We start from the raw sequence: 23,550 nt of genomic DNA, 5'->3' as shown, positions 1-23,550 counted from the left end.
AAATGTAAAAGTCAATTTACAGAATTCAATCTATAAGAGAAGCGTTTGTTTGTATGTCCACGTTGGGTATCTAAATGTACTGGGAATTAAGGTTTTACAAAACATTTGAAAATGAACAGGCATATTGGTCCAATATCGCAGCCAAAATGGTTTCTGAAATCCCACCTTTTCACCACATAGGCTTTGTTTATATGTTTTTGCTATTGCATGCATCCATAAATATAAGGTATCATTTTATCAGAATAAATTGTACACTACATATATAGTTTGTATTGGTATTATGAAGTGCTCAATATCAATATTCTTGTAGGTGACGCAATTGACACTATTGGACAGCAGTTTATTTTTGCCTTTCCTTCTCAACTTGAAGTTGACGGGACAGAACCAAAGCTTATAATAACAGGAACAAGTCTTAGTAGCACAACTGTAACAGTGTTCACCTCCAATGATGAATATTATACATCAATAGACATCGATGGAAAAGAAACACGAGTTGTTGATTTGCCTCAAGATATTCTTGTGTGTACAGAAGTTTGTAGAAATACAATTCGCGTTTCTGCTGATCGCAACATAATCTTACATGCAGCAATTAACCAAGAGTTAACATTAGAATCATTCTTAGTCTATCCTGTTGATAGTCTAGGAACTGAATATGTACTTGCATCATATCCAGAGCATGTGTGCACAGTAACAGCAGCTGAAGATTCAACAATTACTATATCTAATCGTGGTGAATTGTTGAACGAATTTTCTATTTCGGAAGGTGAATCTTTAAGTATTCAAAGTGATGAAGACCTAACTGGACATAGATTATCTTCAAGTAATCCAGTGTTTGTAACATGTGGTGGTAATTGTAGATCTATTGCAGGTGGTTATTGTAGAATATCTGTTGAAAGTTTACCTCCTGTTAATACATGGGGATGGAACTTCACAGTAAGCTCACCGCTTCCTTACAAATTAGTTCTAGTTGCCACGGAAGACAACACAACTGTAGAAATTGAAGACTCAAGTGTAACTGTAAATGATGGAAGTTTCTACTCTGAAGAAATAGATGAGGCTGATGCTATTTATATTAGTTCAGATAAACCTATAATGGTTGTACAGTTTATTGAAAGAGAAGAAGATGATGCCGCAATGGTGGTTTTCCCTCCACACAGTCAGTATTCGGGTGAAGTTTCTTTTATGCCTTCTCAGTTGATTTTCCAAGATTCTTTGACTACTGTTGTTACAGTAACACTTCCATGTGAATCACGAACAGGAATAATTATTGATGATCAGCTTTTAATCGATACAGACAGCAGTAGAGATGCATCTGGAATGTGTGTACAGGTCTATGAAGTATGGCCCTCAGACGGACAATACCGTATTAGTCATCGTTCAAATGATGTACGCTTCTTTGTTATGGTTTACAGCCACAACGTTGCAGTTACAACTGCTCTTCCACTAGCCTATGGTCTGCTAACAACTTATGGTGACATTGATACATCTCCAACAAGTGAAGGTAATCTCATTCAATTGTGATTCAAAATAATTAATATATGTTTGTGTTTCTATTTTGATAATCCTTGGTGCTTTGGTTTATTTTGTTGTTGGTTTATTTTTGTTGCTGAAATTGAATAAATCAAATCAAGAGTTCACTGATGATTTTGTGCCCATATATGGACATGATGATATCATATCACTACCACATTTGGGCATATCACTACCACATTTAGGCACATCACACTTTTTTTTGGTCAAACTAGTTAAGTGTTAAGTAAATTACTATTCTATTGTAAGTTTAAGAGAATGTCTTAACAAACACATGGCACTAACAGACTAAAACTTATCGTATAAATGTGGAGTCTACTATTAGTCACTCTAACCAGAGGGAGATGTAGAGATTTCAGGTGTGTGCCAACACCATAGAATACTGCATACTAGTTTCCATTTTTACTTGTTTACTTATGTTAAATATGCAGAATATATTTTTTATCTTTAGCCCCATTTGTGGCCTGTCATGAAACAGTTGATCCCACTAATGCTTATCAAGGTTGTGTATATGACATGTGTGCAACATTACCTGATGAAAGAGCACTTTGTGGAAATATTGCTGCTTATGCAGAGTCTTGTACTGGATCAGGAATTGAAATTGAATCGTGGAGAACAGAAGACTTCTGTGGTAAGATAAACCTAATTAACAGGAGCTTTGCCATACCACATCAAAAGAGATTAATACTGTTTTCGTTTTTACTTAACTTTATACTTAGTGATTAATGTGAAAGGGGTATTAGATACAAGAACCGTTAATCCTGAAAATACAATTATACATTCCCATGCTGCAAGGCATCTTTTAAAGGTTATTGATTGATTTAAATTAATCTATTTGTTAGCACCGGATTGTCCAGAAGGATCACAATACAGAATAGATGCTTCAGGATGTCCCAAGACTTGTTCTGACATTGGTAGGAATACAACTGATGTGTGCCCTAATATGGATGTAGAGGGATGTGAATGTTTACCAGGAAGATATCAAAGTGGTTCAAATTGTGTCTTACCAGAAGAATGTGGTTGTACTTGGGAAAATACTTATTATGAGGTGAGTGAGATTTTTTAAAAGTTACAGAACTGTAAGAACTGATGATACCCACCTGCCAGTGATGCACCAATACCTTAGTTGGAGTATGTTCACATCAACTTGTATTTAGCATTAAGGTGTACAGAAAGCCACACTTTACTAAAGAACTTTTTCAACTTCATCAATGACCAAATACCAACCATTTAAATACAATGAATAGATATAATGCGATTAGAATAGTTTAGTTCCTTTTTTTGTGGTATTGGGAAAAATTGATTAAACTAGTAGGGTTGTTAGTCCAACTTACTGAACTGAAATGGACCAAAACACCAGGTAACACCCTACTCTTTTCAAAAAATGCACTGGGTTTTCTAAGTGCCCGTTTTGACTGCATTTCTAAGAAGAGTGGTCGAGAAGTGACTTGAATCAGTGCCGATATTATGTCTTTGGTTTGAGGTGCCCCCTATCTTGACAACAGTTTGGCAACTGGACTTAGCTGAGGCAGACTTCTTACCATCTTGGTTTGTTTACTTTTAGGCTGGAGCTAGCTTTGTTGTAGAAGATTGTTCTGCGATCTGTACTTGCACAAGTGGCCAATTTAGTTGCGAAGACATATTTTGTGATGCAAATGCAGAATGTGTGCTAAAGGATGGAGAGTTTGGCTGCAACTGTGTAGACCCGTATACAGGAGATGGAATCACCAGTTGTATTCGTAAGTAAAAATTTACATTTTGTATTTTGGTAGATAAATCATTACAAAATAATATTACATTGTAAAGAAAAATGTTATAATACATTTCAGTGAGTCCCTGTGTTCTGTCACCTTGTGGATCAAATGGGCGATGTGAGTTAAATGAAAACGATTGGCGTGGGTATGTTTGTATCTGCTTCAGAGGATGGATGGGAGATTACTGCGATGAAGGTAAGTCAACCAAACCATCATACACATGGTACACACATAAGATGTATAATGTATTAATGGGAAAGGATAACAAATACTAACTATAGTACTAATACATAATTATATAATAACAACCTTTCTCTTAAAATTATACATAGTTTTTACTTCTACTAAAACTTTTATCTTTCATAGAAAGAACGAAATGCCTTAATTAGATCATATAATGTTTCTCTTTTTGAAACATATAATAAATCTCTTAAATAAATTGGATTTGTTAAAAACCTTAAATGATCAGGGATATTATGGTTTGGATATGGTCCATCGTTTTTTAATTTAACAATTAGAGTTTTGATATAAACAATTTTTTTCTTTTCTCTATACAGCAACTGTAACATGTAGTGCACATGGTGATCCCCACTATACAACGTTTGATGGGTTAAAATATGATTTCCAAGGAGAGTGTAGATATGTTTTTAGTCAAAGTAAAACTGGAGTTGATCCACCTTTTAGCATACTCCAAGAAAACAGACGGTTATCTAACTCCCGATATTCAGTAACTGAGGAAGTTTATATATATGTATTTGATAAAGTATGTATCTTTTAAAAATGTTTTTGTTTTAGTATTTCTTATTATTTGTCATCTTTCAAACAATAGGGAGGTTTCGCGACATTACAAATACGATAACGAAAACGGATACGTCACATTTGTGAAACTTTTGAGCTGATCCCCATTTCATATCCGTAAAGCGTATTCGTGTTGACGAATATCACCAGTCATATTCGTAACTACAAAACGAGTATAGTTTCTGATCTATTTTGGACATTTTGCATTTGAATCAGGAATGATTCATGATTATAATATAATTATAGATTTATTGAAAGTAATTTACTAAAGTAATTTACTAAAATGCCAGGTCAATTTTGATAAATAGCAGTTTTTAAAGTCCTCACTTGCTTTGATGTTACGCTAGGCCTAGGCAGCCAAGCACCAAACAACACGTACCTGCGCTTCGCTCAAATTTATCACAGTCATATTTTGGACGGCGCCCTCAATATTTTGTTACCATGCGAAACAGATTTTTTCTGGCTTACGAAAAACGAATACGTGTGCTTGACGTATCCGTTTTCGTTATCGTATTCGTAAACTTGCGAAACCTCCCTAATAGTGAGTTTAAGAATTCTTATTGGTTGCAATGATTCATGTGCTAACAACTAACTTTAAAAAATTAGCCAATTTCAACCAACATTTACAGCCATGCTTTTTTTACGTTTAAAAAAAAAATATTGATCTTTTCACAACTTTAAGATTTTTTAATATTGAATTTATTTTATGAATATCTTACTTCTAGGTTATAGAATTCAAACAAAATAAAATGCTTGAGATTGATGGAATTGAAGTGACTCCTCCATTTGCTTGTCCTGGTCTAAATATTGAACTGGTTGGAACTGATTTGGTAAGTGTTTTAATGTGAAGACAACAAGTCTACACTTGTATAGTTTAACATTTAAGAAGTAAATTTGATATCTTCCAACTTAACAATACAATATAAAATTAGATTACTATTATTAGTTTGAATATTTTAAAGCTGTGAATATCATAATGCTTTGAGTTCTAGTAAAAGTAGAATATATCAAGCAAAATAATGTGCATTTTATAGAAATCTATTGAAAATTGTTCATTGGAAAATTGGATGTATATAGTTTAAAATTATCTTTAAAATATGTTTAAGAATACACTGTTACTTCACTTCTGTATTCCAGATTCTTCAAACCAATTTCAGCTTAGAAGTTCAATGGAATGGTGAAAGTAATATAGAGGTTTCACTCTCAACTAAATTCTACAACTCAACAGAGGGATTGTGTGGTAATCTGGATTATGATAAATACAATGAATACATTAAATTTTCTGGACAACAGGTAAAAGTAAACAATTATTACTGTAGTCCAAAAAAAAACCAGTTGTTGTCAACCATCATCAATATTTTGATTGATCATTCAAATATTGTTAAATGTTTAGACATGTATAAGTATGTATATTATTTAAATCCAAATGAAAATTACTGAAAAAATTAGTATAGGTGGCTGGATCTCAATGAAAATACAAATACAATAAGCAAAAATTGAAATCAAAATAATAAAGTAAAACAGCCAGAAATGTTTGCAGTAGAATTTAATTACATTTTCATTTTTAATTGGAACCAATTAACTAAGCTCTGTGACTAAAATAGAAATATATATTAAATTATTATCCTATATATTTATATATCCCAAAAGACTTGTTTTCCATCATTCCGATATGAATTATAAATTGTAGTATGAAGTGAATATTTGTTTTAATAGACTTCCAGTGTAAATGAGTTTGGAAACAGTTGGGCTGATTCTCCCGATTGTACATTTGAAATGGGCATCAGTCCTCCAGATCCTTGTGAAGATAATGAGGATGAAGAAGAAGCAGAAACAAAATGCAACATAATTATAGATACTGAAGGTTTGTTTTCATTTTGCACCCTATTCATGTTGTTATTTAATGTTTGTATGGTGAATATGGACTTTGTGGACCAGGACGGGAAGACTGTACACGCCAAGATATCTAGTCCATATTTTCTTGGAGCAAACTACATATTTTCCATCATCTCAAAATGCCAACATCTCTCCTGGAAAAAAAAATTCTAATTCGAATGGTAAAATGATATATTGATAAAATACACATGTTCATTGTCTGTATTTTTTATATATGTATATGTAACTTTATGCTATGACTTTAACCAAATTCCCTCACTTGCACTGATGAAGGGCTAGTGTTGCCTGAAAGCTCTGCTAACTTTTCTGACTGTTTACTTTATCGTTTGGATTTAGCTTTTCGCTTTTTTTTTTTTGTATCTCCATTGAGATCCAGCCACTGATACCCACAGCATTGTCATTTTTTTCAGTAATTTGCCTTTGGATTTATATATATATATATATATTTATGTATATTTATATATATTTTCAGGTCCCTTTGAGGAATGTCACGATGTAGTTGATCCAAATGATATTTACTCTGACTGTGTTTATGATTTGTGTGCAACTTTACCAGACGAACTGAGCCTCTGTGAAGATATTGAAGCATATGCACGACAATGTCAAGATTATGGCATTGAGATTGAAGTTTGGAGAAGTGTCTCCTTCTGTCGTAAGTTTGTGTCAATCTGTTGTATGTGTATATTGTATATATACATTCACAAGATCATAATGGAAATTGATTGTCTTTCAAAACCATGTAACTTGTTTACTTGTTATAACTTGTAGCTCTGAACTGTCCTGCAAATTCACACTATGAACCATGTATGTCTGCATGTCAACCAACTTGCTCCAGCATCAACAACAACAACTTGAATCTTGAAAGTTGCGATAGACAATGTGTAGAAGGTTGTGAGTGCAATGATGGCTATGTGCTCAGTGGACAACAATGTGTTGAATCTAGTGATTGTGGTTGTCAAGTAGGAAGCCGATACATTGAGGTATTTTCGAATCACACTATAAGTGATCATCTTAAATTATTTGAAAAATAGATCTACTGCTGTAGCTACACTTTTCTACTGAAATAAAGTATTGTTCTTTCTTTTTAGGTAAATAATGTATTTACTGCAGTAACTGCAGTAGAATCATTTTAACAGAATAAACATTTCCAAAAAATATGTTTTACATAGAAAAATACTGTACTTTGCATTTCTTATAGATTGATTTAAAAAGATCAGGTGTTTTCCACGCCGGCATATTGACTCCATATATTTCATGTTTTTTAAAAAATTTTCTCGAAATTCTGTTTATATTATTAATAATAATTTCCTTTTTTTCTATCAAATAGTCTGGTGTAACATTTACTTTAGAAGATTGTTCTGAGACATGTGAATGCAGAGGTGGTATGTTACAGTGCTCCAACTTCGATTGTTCTTCTAATGCTTATTGTGGACCAGTAGATGGAGACTATGGATGTATATGTAATGCAGGATATCTTGGAAATGGATTAGATTGTCAAGGTAATATTACTCATTATATACTTGGTAAATGGTATGTTTGTAACACATTTCCGTTTGCTTAAAAATGATCCGGCATGTTGTGCGATAATCCCCTTGCAGTTCAAATTAAAGCTATACTGGCATTTTAGTGCAGAGGAATCCTGTGACGAACAATTGGCCCTATAATTTATATAACATCAACAAGAGCTGAATGTCAACCACATCAACTCCCTGCTCATTGGACCTTCCTTTTTAAGTTATCATTATTGCGAAAACTTGTTCCACCACCAGGACAGTCTGAAACTTTCTCTTTTATGGTTATAAGTTGCTGTGCCTCTGCTTTTACTGCTTGATCACCCCATCTAGAAATGCAACAGCACGAACCCCTCTGGATATGCTTTTGGGCATTAGCCACTGTAAAATATATTATTTTTTGCATCATATGTTTGCTCTTTATTGTTTATAGTTGACCCATGTTCACCTAACCCCTGCATTAATGGTGGAACTTGTACACCAGAAGAAACTAACTACATTTGCACATGCCCATTTGGATCTGCCGGAGACAAGTGTCAGTTATGTAAGTAGGCAAATTGTTGATTGCATAATATAAAGATATCTACTTGATAAGACTCCAAGGTGTGGCCATTTTTTTTTTTACCATATTTAATGAAGGTGATCCATCCAGCAATTGCTGATCATTTTGGACCCTCAGGTAAGGCAATGAGAGTAAAGCATTTTGCCTAATGATGCAATTAGTATAGTACAGATAACCTTGAATCCATGCCTATCATATGCTTGTCCGATATTATCATTACACCATTACTCTCTGGTATATACAGGACCCGCTGCTATTTCTAGATGGTCTCCCATCCAGAAAAGTTTGTTCATTAGCTTGAAACTGCATGCAAAAAGGTCCTAACAGTACTCTTAAGATTGGTTTTATGATTACCATGTCTACCACATATTTATAGTACATTTTACTGATGAACATAAATTTATTTTGTAGATACAAGAGAATGCTCTGCTTCTGGTGATCCACACTATAGTACATTCGATAATAGAAAATTTGACTTCCAAGGTGGTGGAGAGTATATTCTGTTGACAAACAACATAGACAATAGAAATGTGACTGTTGTGCAGAAAAACAGGAAAGGTTTCTTGAATCCCAGAGTGTCGTATACATATGAAATTTATGTTTATATAGATGATTACGTAAGTACAGTATACAATATGTATATGAGGGAAATTTTGTGATTTACTGCGCAAGGTGATGCTGGCCTCATGTATGTCTGGTCACTGAGGGGCAATAGATTACTCTGTTCCCTGTTTTATATATCTCGTACATACATTATAGGTTGTTAAAGATTAAATAATTTCATTGTAACTTTCATTTAAAACTATCAATAATCCTTCTTTGTCCTATAACTTTGCTTTTAGTCAATCACAGACCCGGAATCTATATATGTGGTATATGATTTAAAAGTACATAGTTAAAGACTACAAATACCACTGTGCATCTCCTTTTACTTCATTGCTAGCTATGCTTTATGTTAGATAATTCAATCAGTCAATTCAATATGTTTGATGAAATGTAATTTTCGTTTTTCAGGTAATCAGTTTTCTACCTAGGTTTTGTTTCTTTTTCTTTTGTGGACCTCTGAAGTTTCAAGTTAATGGTGTTAATGAACAAGTACCATACACATTAGTTCCTGGTGTTGAAATTACAAAATTAACAAATTACTTGGTAAAATAACATTTATTTCACCTGTTTTATTTAGTAATAATATTACAAAGCTGGATAATAATAAGCTACCATGGAGTGTTTATCTACCCTGAATTATACAGGTTCTTTAGAGTATATAGCTGCCCTGGATTACACATCTCCTTTGGAGTATACAGCTACCCTGGATTATACTGCTCCCTTGTACTGTAGTATACAACTCTTGGAGTATACAACTACTATAGATTATACAGCTCCCCTGCAGAATACAGAATAACTATTCTGTAATAAATCAAGAGTATTACCAAGCTGGGTTATTTAACTACCCTAGCATATGCCAACCTTAGAGTATACAACTACCATGGCATAACAACCACTTTGTACAACTTCACTTGAAGATGTATGCAAACCTTAAGCACTAAAACATACAACCAAAATAAAATATAAACTACACGGGGTATGTGCCTACTCTAGATTCTTTTATTCTGTTCAATAAATAAATAATAACTAATGTCTTATTTTCAAGAAACTGAGAACAGACTTTGGCTTGAATGTGTATTTCAATGGATTAAGTACTGTATATGTTAGAGTGAGGAGCGATTACTGGTTTAACAATACTGCAGGATTATGTGGCACGTGGGATGGAAATCCAGATAATGACTTTTCTAATCCTGATGGACAGCTGGTAAGATTCTCTTTCTGATTAAATATAAGTCTTCACCAATTCTTCTAAAAAAAGAGGAACATTGAATATTCATCAATCATTGACTAACTTTAATTAGCTTATTTCCCCATGATAAGGTTAAATCCTGTTTTAAAAATCCTCTATTTAGTTTCTCAATGCTTTTAACAAAATAACAAGTTTCATAAGCAAGACAATGCTGGAGCCAAAGATGCAATATGGCTTTTATTTTGCTGACATGTAGGAATGTAAATGAATATAATTGACACTTTTATCTTTAAAAGTTTTATTTTTTATTCTTAAACAGATGTTTGTGTTGTAAAACGATGGTGATTTTTCATAACCAATTCATTATAAATTTATGTTGTGTGATACTTTTTGGTAAAGAAAGGAAGTAAATATTTTGAGTCAAGGGTTCTTAACCTACAGTCATCATATATATTACCTTACATGCATACATAAATGCTTCATTACATTCAAGACATGAAAGTCTCATTTACTCAATAAGCATTATTTTGCATGTGTTTGTTATTTGTAAAATTTAAATGGGAATCAAGACTAAAGCATAAATGTTGACAGCAGTCATGTGTTTTATTCTAATAGCTGGATACAGCAAATGCATTTGGAAATAGTTGGTTGACAGATCCTAACAACGTTGATGATTTGGAAGATCCTGATGCTGATGATTATGATCCATGTGAAGAAAATGATGACTATAAACAACAAGCTGAGGACATGTGTGATATCATAAGAAAACCTGATGGTAATAAATAGAAAGGAACGATACTTGATCCTCTAGCAAAACCATTCCTAAGCAAACAGCCCCAACTCAGGCAGTCTCAAATGTAGTTTAAAACCCTGATGGTAATAAATAGGAAGGAATGATACTTGATCCTCTAGCCAAACCATTCCTAAACAAACAGCCCCAACTCAGGCAGTCTCAAATGTAGTTTAAAACCCTGATGGTAATAAATAGGAAGGAATGATACTTGATCCTCTAGCCAAACCATTCCTAAACAAACAGCCCCAACTCAGGCAGTCTCAAATGTAGTTTAAAACCCTGATGGTAATAAATAGAAAGGAACGATACTTGATCCTCTAGCCAAACCATTCCTAAACAAACAGCCCCAACTCAGGCAGTCTCAAATGTAGTTTAAAACCCTGATGGTAATAAATAGGAAGGAACGATACTTGATCCTCTAGCCAAACCATTCCTAAACAAACAGCCCCAACTCAGGCAGTCTCAAATGTAGTTTAAAACCCTGATGGTAATAAATAGAAAGGAACGATACTTGATCCTCTAGCCAAACCATTCCTAAACAAACAGCCCAAACTCAGGCAGTCTCAAATGTAGTTTAAAACCCTAATGGTAATAAATAGGAAGGAACGATACTTGATCCTCTAGCCAAACCATTCCTAAACAAACAGCCCAAACTCAGGCAGTCTCAAATGTAGTTTAAAACCCTAATGGTAATAAATAGGAAGGAACGATACTTGATCCTCTAGCCAAACCATTCCTAAACAAACAGCCCCAACTCAGGCAGTCTCAAATGTAGTTTAAAACCCTGATGGTAATAAATGGGAAGGAACGATACTTGATCCTCTAGCCAAACCATTCCTAAACAAACAGCCCAAACTCAGGCAGTCTCAAATGTAGTTTAAAACCTCCCCATAGCTGTTTTGCTGCGTGCAATAGCACTAGCAGCCTAAGTGAGTATTTTGGTTGCGACTTTGGATTTAAATGCCAGGTGCGGACAAAACATTTATATTGATCATACATTCCAATAATTATCGATCTATAGTTTCCTCTATGTTTCATAATTTTTGGGATTTTATTTGTGTTACACAAGCTTGTTGAAAATAAGCACTTTCTTATCAGTGGGGGGATAGTTCAAATTACACAGTAAAATCACTATTCTTTTGTACACAAATTGTGTAAATAGAGAGGCATTTTAAAAAGCTACGAAAAATAAATGGTGTGGTAACAAATGTTATCCGATGACTAAATATAGGTAATATAACTTGAATTTTCATTTCTGGTATTTTTATTCAACTTCAGATTTTTATTTTCATGCTATAGCAAAAATTATCCACCGTATATCCACCATCTTTTTCACCTTCTAGGGAGCCACCAGACATGTTATTACATTAGATTTATTACTTTAAACTACCTAACTACTGAAAAAAAGTCTTCTTGGTTTTTTATACCAGATTTTTGCCACATTTTGTATTTGACCATATTAATGGAAATTCATGTTTTTTTGTCTTGATTTCTGTTACAAATATTTGATTTATGTACAATTAACCTGATATTATATTTAAAATTCATGCCTGTGTACCTGAGCTTTAAAGTGGCATCATGCAGTTTAAACCTGACCATGCCATTGCAATAATTTTCACTATTAAGTGTATACTTATTTATTTTCAAATTGCTACTCCTTTAGCCCCATTTTGTCAACTTAGTCTGTTGGTAGTATTGGTAGTGATAAAAGTATTTCTTTTGTTTTTTTATAAAGGTCCATTTAGATATTGCCATAATGTAAGCGATTATGAATTACATTTTTTCGATTGTACTTATGACATTTGTGCGGTACTTCCTGAAGAAACTTCTCCTTGTGGTGATATTGAAGAATATGAAGCAGAATGTATTGCTAATGGAGTTGAAGTTGAACCTTGGAGAACAGCGGATTTTTGCCGTAAGATAACATTGTTTTTTGTTTTATTTTATTGTTTTCAATTATTTTTGTAAATCGGAAATTATTTGTAGTTGTTTAAATTTAAGTTTGGGTGGCTATCGGCCCTACAATTTATTACTTATATCTATTTCCAACAACTCGTTACAAACTTTTTTTTGAAGAAGTCCATGTGTTGCATCATCATTTGCAGTACTGCCTACTGGTTGTTTATATTAACCTGTGTTGAAATGTACAATTTCTTGTAAATGTAATTTTAACCATATTTCATTTGCATATACATTTACAGTTTTTCATAACCCTATTGACTACTGTATACTCAAATAAACAATATTTTTGACAACTAACATTTTATATTGGATAGCATTTGACTGTGACGAAGGATCTAGCTACGATCGCTGTGTTAGTGAATGTGAGCCTACTTGTACTGAGCCTGATAGAAATCCACTTGCATGTGACAGACCTTGTACAGAAGGGTGCAAATGTAATCCTGGTTACTTGTTAAGTGATGGTATTTGTGTATCTGATGTTGATTGTGGATGCATGTATGAAGGTTCATATTATACGGTAAATATATTGTAAACAGATGAGATATGTGAAAATGAGAATAAGGAACCCCAACTCAGATTCAAATAACTTGGAACCTTTTACTTAATATGCTGGTGGCCTACCATTATATGACTGTAGCTTTTTTTTATAGTGTAAATTTCATTGCATAACTTACCTTAAGTCCTCAATTGTATCCGGCAACAGAGATCAAATTTATTCATTTTAATGAAAATATTTATATGTATTCTTAGTTATTACCTCCGCCTAGGGGTTATGTGTTTTGTGTGATATATATGTGCGTGAGTGTGTTTGTAGGATAACATCATACTTTCAATTTCCCTGTAGGAACACTTTTCTTTTGTCCTGAACCTAACCCTTGTCTTTTTGTTTTCCTCTGTGGAAGGAATTTTGCTATACACATACAGTATTATATTCTTATGATTTTTGATGTTAAGAATTACTATGTATATATTTGTATTGCTTTAATTTTAAGGTTGGAGATATGTTTGTTGATTCTAATTGTTCTCAATCATGTACATGTAAAAGAGGCAATTATGTAGAATGTACAGCTATGACTTGTGATCCTGACTCGGAGTGTGGTGAATATGATGGTGAATTCCGTTGCTTTTGTCCTGATGGATTTATTGGGGATGGAATAACTTGTGACGGTAAGCGTGCATAATCTTCAGTACAACTCTTTCACATTTTATAAGAACGCTGTGAACCCCTGCATTTTGTATGCTATGTGTAAACTCAATAGTTTTGCTTGGCGATGTGAAAGGGGTACATGGTTAAACACACACTATTTAAAAAAAAATGTAATAACAAAACAAAAAGGGATAACAATGTACATAGATACATTATTTATCCTTTTATTCTCCATACACAGTATAAAGAAACTAAAGAAATAATAATCATTTTTATTTTTCAGTTGATCCTTGTGACCAAATGCCATGTTTAAATAATGGTCGTTGCAATGCAGTTGATGCTGTCTCCTACACATGTACTTGTGTTGCAGGATGGACTGGTAATAAATGTGACACAAGTAAGTTAGATAGTTGTTTTGTTTAGTATCTCATCTGTTAATGCTATTTGTATTGTGTAGACACTGCATGCTTTAATTGTTTCCAAAAAAATATCCGGTAGTCGATATGTTTTTAGTATAGATAATGCACCCCTATTCTGGGGACGACATTATAAAATCATGAGGAATAAGGAAAAATGAACACTACTATCAACTCCTATTCAGTGGACACCAACATTTTCTTGGGTTCCGAAGGTGTCCCTTTATGGTTTTACTGTAGCACAATCTGCTCTTAATAACTAACCAACATGGTAATATAATTATTATTTTTATGTATTTTTAATTTATGTGTGGAAAATATTCATTGAATCTCTCTCATTTTTAATTACTTTTTCAGGGACTGGATATTGTTATGCACATGGAGATCCACATTACAAATCATTTGATGATGTGAACTTTGACTTCCAAGGAGAGTGTCAGTATGTATTGGCAGAAAGTTGCAATGATCCAGATACTGAATTTACAATTGTGCAACAAAATGAAAAACGCACAGAAAATTCTAATGTTGCTGTCACTAAGGAGATTTATATTTACGCAAATGATGTGGTATGTTGGGAAAGGGTTCAACATTTGTTTATAAAAGATATTATTATGTGATGTTATTATGTTTTTCTTTTTACTTTTTTTCTTTTTTCCCCTTTTTTTCTTTTGTTTTCTTTTTTTTTTCAATCTGTACCTTTAAAACTTTATTTCATGTTTTTCTTTGTGATATTATTTTTGTTTTGTTTTATGACAACACTGACAATTACTTGTCTCTGTAAGATCCCTGCAATATTGTAAAAATAGCAGATATAACTCTGATACCAAAGCATAAGTAAGCTTTCAAAAGACGATATCATTTATTTCTGTTCTTTTTTTCACTTTAGATTGTTTCACTTTTACAAGACCGAATTGTTCTTTTTGATGGTGTTCAACGTATCCCACCTATCAATACTAATGGAATTACTGTAGATGTTAGCGGATTATTATTGGTAAGAACCGTTTTTACCACAGTTTTTTTTTATATTTACATAGAAATTTACTATATGTTGCTATTGAGCGGTGAATTTCTATATAAAGTATGGAAATAATTGAAGCAACCAATCACAACAGGGAAACAATTTTCAAAAAGATTGGTGAGCTTTCTATTAAACTGATGATAAATTGTAATGTATGTGAATGAGTGTATTTGTATTTATATGGTTAGAGATGTTAAATTATTCTGCTATAGTTACTGCACGTCTTACTACAATATCCTTACAGACTCTAATAAACAGTTTGTAATTGTAACATATACAAACAGGTTAATGAATAAACATTGACTGCATAAAGGCCCGTTTACACTAGGACGATAACGATCGACGATAAATAGACAAATGTGCATTTTTCATACATAAAACAAAAGAAATATAAAAACTGTTCATTCTAGAACTATAGAATAACCTTCTATGCTTCCTTTGATGAAAATGATATTTTCACACGTCCAATCAAATGACGTCATGATTAGTAAGAGCAATAATATCGTGACAATACAATGATTTTATTGTTTTTATTTATCATGACGTCATTTGATTGGAATTTTAAAAATATTATTTTTATCAAAGACAGCCTAAATGATTATCCTATAGTTCTAGAATGAAAACCTTTCTAATTTATTTTGTTTTATGTAAAAAAAATGCATGTTTATATATTTATCGTCCTAGTGTAAATGGGCCTTTAGACTAATTTTTCCATGGTCCCTTTAGAAGAAAACAGAAACATGAAATGTATTATTGAATGGTTCTTTTTTTTAAAGGTTGTCAGAACAAATTTCTCATTGGAAGTTACTTGGAATGGATATCATGATGTTGATATAACCGTTCCTGGCACATTTTACAATAAAACATGTGGTCTGTGTGGTACATGGGATGATGATAGGAGTAATGACAGACAACTACCAGATAAAACACAGGTATATTTCATACGGTATTGTGCACACCCAAGGGTTAGTTAGTTAAAACTCTTTTTCTCATGAGGACGTACAGTGGGTAATGTTTCCTTAACAAAGTGAAACTGGCCAAAGCAGTGATCAATATGTTTATCAATATAGGGTTTATTCACTCAAATACCTCCTTATTGGAAGCTAAATAAAATTAGATTTAGACATACTTTTGTTGAAAATTAATAATTGCATTTTCTTGACTTCACATTTTATAAATGTTTTTAAGGCATCTTCTTATGCTGATTTCGGTAATGAATGGAAATTTAATCCTGATGAATGCTCAAGTCTTGAACCATTAGTCCCTGTTGATCCTTGTAGAGATGATGAAGCACGTAACATGGCTATGGAAACCTGCAGTGTTCTTGTTAAGGCTAATGGTAAGAAATTAAGAAGCGCCTTTAAACATATGTCTCATCATTCATTTCACAGAGAAATGTCTCTTAATATTGGTGTCCAATGGGATTCTAATGTATTTATACATGGTACATATTATACTAAAAAATAGTAATATAATATATAATAAAATACTGTATGGTTAATAAAAATCAATTCAGTTTTTCTTTGAATTTAAATAAATTTTTTTTTAATTTATTTTATGATTGTTTTATGAAATATTGTTTCTAATTTTGGTTTATTGATAACACATTTGTACATGGTTTACAGTAGAAATGTCAGCTCCATTCCTATGAGACCAGGTCATCTACTAGGAAACATTTTATTGTACTTTACTGACCTCAGGAAAAACTGTTTTTTTTAATGGACCTTTCTTATGGAATAATTTACATTTAAAATCATCACCAACCCTACTTTCTCTTTTAAAAAATTCAAAAATATTGAATCCATCAATATTCATTAGATAGTTAATAAGCTTTTTATCGGTAGCCGTACTGAACAAACAATCTGTATTTTTATGTTTTTCCCATGTATGACAATTTTCGCTTACTTGAGATTCCACACATACAGTCAGAAATGGTTACAATTTTTGTTACTTTATGTGGAACAATAAATCACTCTGTATACAATTCAAACAATTTGAGTTCACACTATTCATGGAGCTTAGTAGCAATACATTGTTTCTTTATGAAAAAACATTGAAGTAAACAAATTATATTCATTATAAACAGGGCCTTTCAGGGATTGCCAAGAAGAAGTTAATTCGACTGCGTATTTTGATAGTTGTGTTTATGACGTCTGTGCCTTACAAGACTATTCATATTGTGGTAATATTGAAGGCTATGCTAAAGCTTGTACAGATAGATTTATTAACGTTGGATTATGGAGAACAAGAGAAATATGTCGTAAGTGATTTTTGTATTGTTTATTATTTGTTTAATTTAGTGACAGCAATTATTAATGATTAAAACAACAGTATTTTTGCCCTGGGGGACTTTGAACATGACACCCTAACCTCTAATTGGCTATGGTAATGTAATGGTAATTGTTTCTTGTTAATACACATATATATATGTTAAGGCACAGAATAAATTGTAATCCGCCCAGGGTTATACTGAAATGTTATTAATTAATTTGAAACGATAAGATGAAGAAATCTGTGAGAATAAAAAAAAGTTGCCCCAACCGAGATATATATTGTTTCATTCTCTATAGCCTTGATGTGTCCAGAGGGGTCTGAGTATAGTACTTGCACAGCTTGTCCTTTGACGTGTGTTGATATTAGTTCAGATGCACCTTTAACATGTACTACTCCATGTAGTGAAAGCTGTGTATGTATAGAAGGATTTGTACTGAGTGGAACCACTTGTGTTCCTATTGAAAGTTGTGGATGTCAATATGAGGGAATCTATTATGAGGTAAGTATACCATTAAAAGAACATTATCCAGAAGAGCCATATTTGCATTGTGGCAATAACATATCATAACATAAAGATTAACAAGACACACATCAGTATATACTACCTTGAAATAGTAATTAAAATCATCATCCTATTTTGACTGAATTGATAAAATGGATGCTGATTACTAGCCTGCAATTGTACCTATACTTACTAAACTACTTCAAAATGCTTTGATAATTTATTGAAGAAGTATATTGATAAAAATAGAAAACATGTTTTTAATAAAATAAAAATTACTTTTGAATTTATTATTTTAGGCTTACTCGGAATTTTTGACTGATGATTGTTTAAATTCTTGTGAATGCGAAGGTGGAGAAGTTAGTTGTGAACCATATAGTTGTTCACCAAACTCTACATGCTCATCTGTAGATGGTATTCGACAATGTGTCTGTGATGACGGTCTATATGGAGATGGATTGGAATGTTTCCGTAAGTATTAATGTGCATGTCTCTTCTGGAAAATATGAAAAACTACCATGCTAGTAGCAGAAATAAGTGTTTTTGTACTGTATCTTAATTGTTGAGGTTAGGACCGCTTTTAAAGGTGGCGGAGGAATTGGGTACATTGTAAACAAAAGACTACTTTGAGAACAAAGTTATCAACCTTAAGTTCTGGACTAGGGAGTTGTCTAGGTCACCCGGGATTACTTTTAAATATAAATGTTGAGCAATAACCTGTGAATTACAGCCTAAAGGCCAATTGACGGTAAGATACTGAAAGCCACGTAGCTTGTCCCATACAATCTGTATCTATCCTGAGTGGAAACTGCCCATCCGCTCCACTTTGTGTGTAAATGGCCATAAGGCCGCAAAGGAATAACATATAATTTATTCTATAATTTTATTACTGTTAACGCTGGTCTGTGTAAATTGGCCTTAACTCGGAGCTGAATTGTGCAAAGGTGCGGACTGCACAGACTATAACTTTCTTCTCCCTTAATGGTCCTTTTGTGTCGATTGCTGCTGTTTATCTTTCCACAATGACACCCCTTCCCTTAGGATCTGTTGTTATAGAGTTTAAAACATGATAATTGTACTGTTTTGACTATTTTTACTATTATATTGTCGTACTGTGACATGGTCATGATTTTAATCCAGAACTTGGGTTTATATTATAATTATACAACTAGTATAACCACCAATCTAAATCTAATCACATGTAAACTACTGGTAGTACTTAGCCTTCTCTCATGTATTTTTAGCTGATCCTTGCAACAGTTGGCCATGTAATAATGGTGGAGAGTGTATAAGTGATGGTATTGGAGGATTTACATGTCGCTGTTCAAGAGGATGGAGTGGACAATATTGTGATGATGGTAAAAAAAAACTACTTGTATCATATCAAATCAAATTTTAGATAGAAAAATAATGTTGTCTGTGTACAGATTAAAAATGGAATTGCTAAGCTCCAATCAACATATTATTTAAGACTATACATGAATGCAGACAGAGACTTATTTTCAGATAGGTTAAACCAATGGAAAATACTCTCTGTATACATACCGATGTATTTGCATATACCGGTGTAATTACATATACCGGTGTATTTGCATATACAGGTGTATTTGCATGTACTGGTGTCTATAAATAAAAGGCAAATACACTGCAGTATACAAACAAGTTTTGGGGTTTTTAAGCCAACTGTTTTAAAATGATAACAAAATACTTTTGTTCTTTGAATTTAACATTTTGAAATTATTAATTACAATTACTACCTCTTTTATAATAGGTATTGGATATTGTAATGCACATGGAGACCCTCACTACACAACATTTGATGGCTCTAAATTTGATTTCATGGGAGATTGCGAATATGTTCTTCTGAAAGATTGCACTTATGAAGAACCAGAATTTCTTGTTGTTCAAAAGAATGTGAAGTATACCTTCAATCCTGCTGCAGCTACAACTAACGAATTGTATGTGTATGTGTTTGAACATGTAAGTTTTTCAAGTAATTTATTTTTGTTAAAAAGTTGTGTTTACGCTGAGCCCCGGATTTGGTAGTGTTTTTAGAAAACTTAGGGTATGTTAAATTTTTTTATCACACATGTATTTGTTTTTTACGGAATGAGTTTGTGTGAACTGTTCTATTCTTAAACTCTACTCCCATTTTTCATGTTTTATTCTATTAAGCCACCGGATCGGAATCTTGGCTTAGTGTGACAGATTTGCGTAATTTAGTTGTGTAACGTTCTTTTGAAGAAAGTGTATAAAAGCAAAAATGTTTTTTCTTTTTTAGAGGATTGACTTACTTCAAAGAAAAGAAGTTAGAGTGAATGGTGTTTATGAAAACACTCCGATAGAATTGCCTGGTGTTTCTGTGCAATTAAGTGGGCCTTACATTGTAAGAATTATTATTTTTTATTGATGTTTTGCTATATATAGTAATGGTGTCCAATTTTAATGACATGACATGATTGGGTTAATCAAATTGAATGTACCAAAACAAAAATGTAAATGAAAGTTCAGTTTATTTAAAATGAAATATTTATAAATTGAATATAAATATTTATACTTTTGCCTGTTCAAAGACTGTAAAGAATTATCTACTAATTATCATGTACTCATGTCACTGTTGTGGACTATGCCTATTCAAATGTCTTTACTTCGTGGGAATCATTTGTATGTATTATTACTACTACTACTACGTTTTACTTACAGATTCTTGAAACTAACTTCTCATTGGTTGTCCAGTGGGATGGTGGTTATGATGTAGATGTCAGCATATCTGCTGATTACTTTAACATGACATGTGGTCTTTGTGGAAACTATAATGGTGATGGATCAGATGATTTTACCCTTCCTGATGGAACCACTGTGAGTTGCTTACTGTCTTTGTTTTAGTTAAATTTCCACCAAGAGTATATCAGTAAAAGCAACTTTTTAGCTTGTTTGTTTTCTCTTATATTCGCCCATTTATCCATTCATATGAACAGGGTACAATCATCATAGTTTAAAAAATAAATTGAAAATCAAAATATTTGTGTTTTTTTTTCAAAATCTGTATCAATACAATCATTTTTTATTTATCAAAAAAAAGCATTATAGCTTATGTAAATTTTTAGTTTTTTCATTTTGTAAGCATTATGATTATCTTTTTGTTTTACTACTGTATGTGCCATATTTATTTTTGTTTATATTTACAGACCAACAGCCCTGCAGAATTTGGAAATAGTTGGATATACAACATAGATGAGTGCACTACAATTGAAGTAGATATGCCACATCCTTGCAATGTAACAACTCCAGAGATCTTAGTGCTAGCAGAAGCATCATGTGAAATCATTAGAGAACCAACAGGTATAAATCTCACTAGTAATAGAGAATTTGAGCAAAAATTTTTCATTTGGACAACATCATTTTACGTACCATTAAAGAGCATAACACTAGTAGGTTGTAGGCCTTCAGTTTCTGTTCTCCATCCAAAATGATGTTCCTTTTCATTTGTACCCCATAAATATCACCTAGCTAATGGTTAGCACTATATTGTTTAGATTCAAGCCCGTAGCCAGGATTTTAAAAGGAGAGTTTGTCACTGTACAAGCTAGACTACAGTAGTTTAGGCCTGTTTACCATTGCATCTGGGCTTGAGATTTGCAGTATGGGAATCTTGTTAGTATCTGTTACCAGTATCCAAAATAGTGTTTCTTTTTCTTTTGCCCACCATACTACCACACAGGTGTGTTTAGATTTGAAAATTCATTTTATTCTCTTTTACCAGTATTGATTAGAATCAAGTGTGACTTAAAATCAAAATCATTGTTTACCTCCGCCAAGGAAGTATATTTAATCGGTAGCGTGTGTTTGTTACTTGGCCAAATTGAAAATTGGCCAAGTATGTTGATCTGTTTGGTTTGTGTGTTTGTTTGTTTGTCTGTTTGTTTGTTTGTTTGTTTGTTTGTCATCACTCTAGCGCTCACAGTTTTGATTCGAATGACTTCAAATTACTACCATACATGTCACCTGGTGCAAGGACGACACCGCCCAATTTTGGTTAAAATCTGGACCACGGTCCCAATTCTGGACCACTTTTAAAAATTACTTTCAGACCTGCTAGTGTTAAAAGAAAAGACAGAATTATCAAAGGCCGGTGAGCAGTCTTAAATTAACAAGTAAACTAAAATTGCATTTTCTCGAGAACTACTTCTCCAAACAACTTCATTTTTGTACAAGAGGCAAGAGTTATAATTTGTGATTTGTAATTTTAAAACTGAATTAGATTTAATATAGAGGTTTTTTGATGCGAGTAGTTTACAAAACATAATTCTTTTCAAATTCACCCGTGTGTTTTTCGCGTTGCTGTTCTATTGTTAGCCGACTGAAGCTATTGTTCGTTGAAAGGCTGGTTACATAACCTGTACACCAAACTCGTATACACATACATGATTGTAGTGAAATTAGCCTAAATCACACAGCATAAGACACACACTTTTGGTGAAAATTGGGTCAATGTCAGGAGGCCAATTTTGATTTGGCCAAGTATCGCGCTATGCGCGAAGGCTAGTTTGTTTGTTTGTCTGTCTGTTTGTTTGTTTGTTTGTTAGCAGGATTACTCAAAAAGTTTACAAGATCTTTACCAAAATGAATGTACAGATAGATATGTGGTCAAGGACCATTCCATTAAATTTTGGGACCATTTCGGACCGCGGTCCCAATTCTGGACCACTTTTTAGTATACTTTTTTAGACCTGCTAGTGTTAAAAGATAGGACAGAATTTTTCAAAAGCCGGCGAGCAGTCTTAAAGTAACAAGTAAACTGAAATTGCATTTTCTCGAGAACTACTTGTCCAAAAAACTTCATTTTTTAACAAGAGCCAAGAGTTATAATTTGTGATTTGTAATTTTAAAACATAAATTTGATTTAATGTGCACGTTTTTTGATGCGAGTAGTTTAAAAATCCTATTTCTTTTCAAATTCACTTGTTTGATTTTCGCGTTGCTGTTCTATTGTTAGTCAACTGAAGCTATTGTTAATTGAAAGGCTTGTTGCATAACCATTACACCAAACTTGCATACACATGCTTGTAGTGAAATTAGCCTAAATCACAAACAGCATTAAGACACACACAAATATATATATATTTTTTTTTTACCGGAGAAATCTTATGTAGGAGAATTTTACAGTAGGCGGAGGTATGCACTCTCGGAGTGGCTTTCTAGTTTTGTATTATTAACTACTTCAATAAAAAATGAGATTGGTTTGTTTTATTGCAAACATTTATGAGTCACAAATAATTACAAATACAAACCTTGTATATTAACAAGTTTACTAATGGTAAACAAGTTACTTTAAACTGCATTGTTTATTTCTTTCAGGACCATTTGCTTCTTGTTATGACGTTGTTGATCCGGAATCATATTATAATGACTGTTTGTATGATGCCTGTGCAACAGATGTTTTAGACATAACCCTCTGTTCTGCTGTCAAATCATATGCTACAATGTGCCAGCTTTATGAAGTAGATATTTCTTTATGGAGGACTCCAGATTTCTGTCGTAAGAAAATTGGGCATAATTTCTTTAACCTCGCAAACACACGTCTACTTCCAT

The 23,550-nt window shown here is 32.8% G+C and overlaps 1 protein-coding gene across 1 annotated transcript in view; it reads left to right on the top strand.

Annotated features, from left to right (window-relative positions):
- LOC140049597 (IgGFc-binding protein-like) overlaps window positions 1-23,550 on the top strand; it is a 124,255-nt gene that overhangs the window by 76,185 nt on the left and 24,520 nt on the right. The window contains exons 58-91 of the mRNA XM_072094526.1: window positions 311-1,501; window positions 1,982-2,161; window positions 2,373-2,578; window positions 3,095-3,269; window positions 3,360-3,479; window positions 3,842-4,047; window positions 4,808-4,912; window positions 5,220-5,375; window positions 5,799-5,946; window positions 6,451-6,630; window positions 6,747-6,958; window positions 7,306-7,477; window positions 7,923-8,033; window positions 8,463-8,668; window positions 9,066-9,200; window positions 9,703-9,861; window positions 10,462-10,621; window positions 12,375-12,554; window positions 12,916-13,118; window positions 13,594-13,768; window positions 14,032-14,145; window positions 14,522-14,730; window positions 15,051-15,155; window positions 15,959-16,114; window positions 16,371-16,521; window positions 17,269-17,442; window positions 17,753-17,955; window positions 18,258-18,429; window positions 19,203-19,316; window positions 19,730-19,938; window positions 20,240-20,344; window positions 20,662-20,817; window positions 21,147-21,300; window positions 23,317-23,496. Of these exons, the coding sequence (XP_071950627.1) occupies window positions 311-1,501; window positions 1,982-2,161; window positions 2,373-2,578; window positions 3,095-3,269; window positions 3,360-3,479; window positions 3,842-4,047; window positions 4,808-4,912; window positions 5,220-5,375; window positions 5,799-5,946; window positions 6,451-6,630; window positions 6,747-6,958; window positions 7,306-7,477; window positions 7,923-8,033; window positions 8,463-8,668; window positions 9,066-9,200; window positions 9,703-9,861; window positions 10,462-10,621; window positions 12,375-12,554; window positions 12,916-13,118; window positions 13,594-13,768; window positions 14,032-14,145; window positions 14,522-14,730; window positions 15,051-15,155; window positions 15,959-16,114; window positions 16,371-16,521; window positions 17,269-17,442; window positions 17,753-17,955; window positions 18,258-18,429; window positions 19,203-19,316; window positions 19,730-19,938; window positions 20,240-20,344; window positions 20,662-20,817; window positions 21,147-21,300; window positions 23,317-23,496 (6,582 nt within the window). The remainder of the gene's footprint in view (window positions 1-310; window positions 1,502-1,981; window positions 2,162-2,372; window positions 2,579-3,094; window positions 3,270-3,359; window positions 3,480-3,841; window positions 4,048-4,807; window positions 4,913-5,219; window positions 5,376-5,798; window positions 5,947-6,450; window positions 6,631-6,746; window positions 6,959-7,305; window positions 7,478-7,922; window positions 8,034-8,462; window positions 8,669-9,065; window positions 9,201-9,702; window positions 9,862-10,461; window positions 10,622-12,374; window positions 12,555-12,915; window positions 13,119-13,593; window positions 13,769-14,031; window positions 14,146-14,521; window positions 14,731-15,050; window positions 15,156-15,958; window positions 16,115-16,370; window positions 16,522-17,268; window positions 17,443-17,752; window positions 17,956-18,257; window positions 18,430-19,202; window positions 19,317-19,729; window positions 19,939-20,239; window positions 20,345-20,661; window positions 20,818-21,146; window positions 21,301-23,316; window positions 23,497-23,550) is intronic.

The sequence above is a fragment of the Antedon mediterranea genome, chromosome 5 (genome assembly GCF_964355755.1).
Source record: "Antedon mediterranea chromosome 5, ecAntMedi1.1, whole genome shotgun sequence".
In the NCBI taxonomy this organism is placed as follows: domain Eukaryota; kingdom Metazoa; phylum Echinodermata; class Crinoidea; order Comatulida; family Antedonidae; genus Antedon; species Antedon mediterranea.
This window is presented reverse-complemented; position numbering and strand designations above follow the sequence as displayed.